The sequence below is a fragment of the Atta colombica genome, unplaced genomic scaffold (genome assembly GCF_001594045.1).
Source record: "Atta colombica isolate Treedump-2 unplaced genomic scaffold, Acol1.0 scaffold7, whole genome shotgun sequence".
Taxonomy (NCBI): domain Eukaryota; kingdom Metazoa; phylum Arthropoda; class Insecta; order Hymenoptera; family Formicidae; genus Atta; species Atta colombica.
Genome location: NW_017259561.1, coordinates 1 through 658, shown reverse-complemented (window position 1 = coordinate 658; position 658 = coordinate 1). Strand labels below are relative to the sequence as shown.

Below are 658 nucleotides of genomic sequence, written 5' to 3'. Positions count from 1 at the left end.
TAAAAAATTATTAAATGTTTATAAATTTTAAAATGCTATATTAAAGTATTAAATGTTGTTATTAATATTTTGAAATCAGAAAATATACATACTATTTTTTTAGCTATATTTAAACCATTCCAAAGCTTTGTTGACAATGATGGGCTCATTGTTGTATTTGTTGTGCTTAGGTCAGGATTCTGTGTTTTTCCAGACATAGTAGCACTTGTTATCACATCCTGCTCATGTAATGTCAAATTCTCATGATTCTCTTCGGCAGAGACGTTTATAATATCTCGTTCTTCATCGACAGCAGATGGTTCAATATTTATAAAACTGATATAACAAATAAATAAAAATATATGTTTTGCTTTCGGTGCTTAAAAGTAACAAAGCATTAATGTAATTTTACATTTTAACTCACCCATCTCCAGTTAATATTCCTAAAGCATTAGTTAAATCATCAACTTTTTCTTGTCTCAATTTTTCTTCTTTGGCATAACTTTTCTCTATACTATAATCTTCACCACCATTTCTAAGAATTTCCACTCTCAGTATACCATCTCGTGGCCATTCATCTCTTATGTGTTCTAAACAATTAGTTGGTGCACGTGAAAATACTATATGAATATAAGCCAATACAAAAAATGCCAAAATAGCCTGTAAACAAGAGATTCAT

At 28.9% G+C, this 658-nt stretch overlaps 1 protein-coding gene across 1 annotated transcript in view; it reads right to left on the bottom strand.

Moving 5' to 3' along the window:
* Window positions 1–651, bottom strand: part of LOC108692322 (membralin) — a gene marked incomplete at its 5' end in the record, with an annotated part of 56,400 nt that extends 55,749 nt beyond the window's left edge. Inside the window, 2 exons of the mRNA XM_018200520.1 lie at window positions 93–315; window positions 404–651. Of these exons, the coding sequence (XP_018056009.1) occupies window positions 93–315; window positions 404–651 (471 nt within the window). The remainder of the gene's footprint in view (window positions 1–92; window positions 316–403) is intronic.
* Between the last annotated feature and the right edge of the window lie 7 nt (window positions 652–658).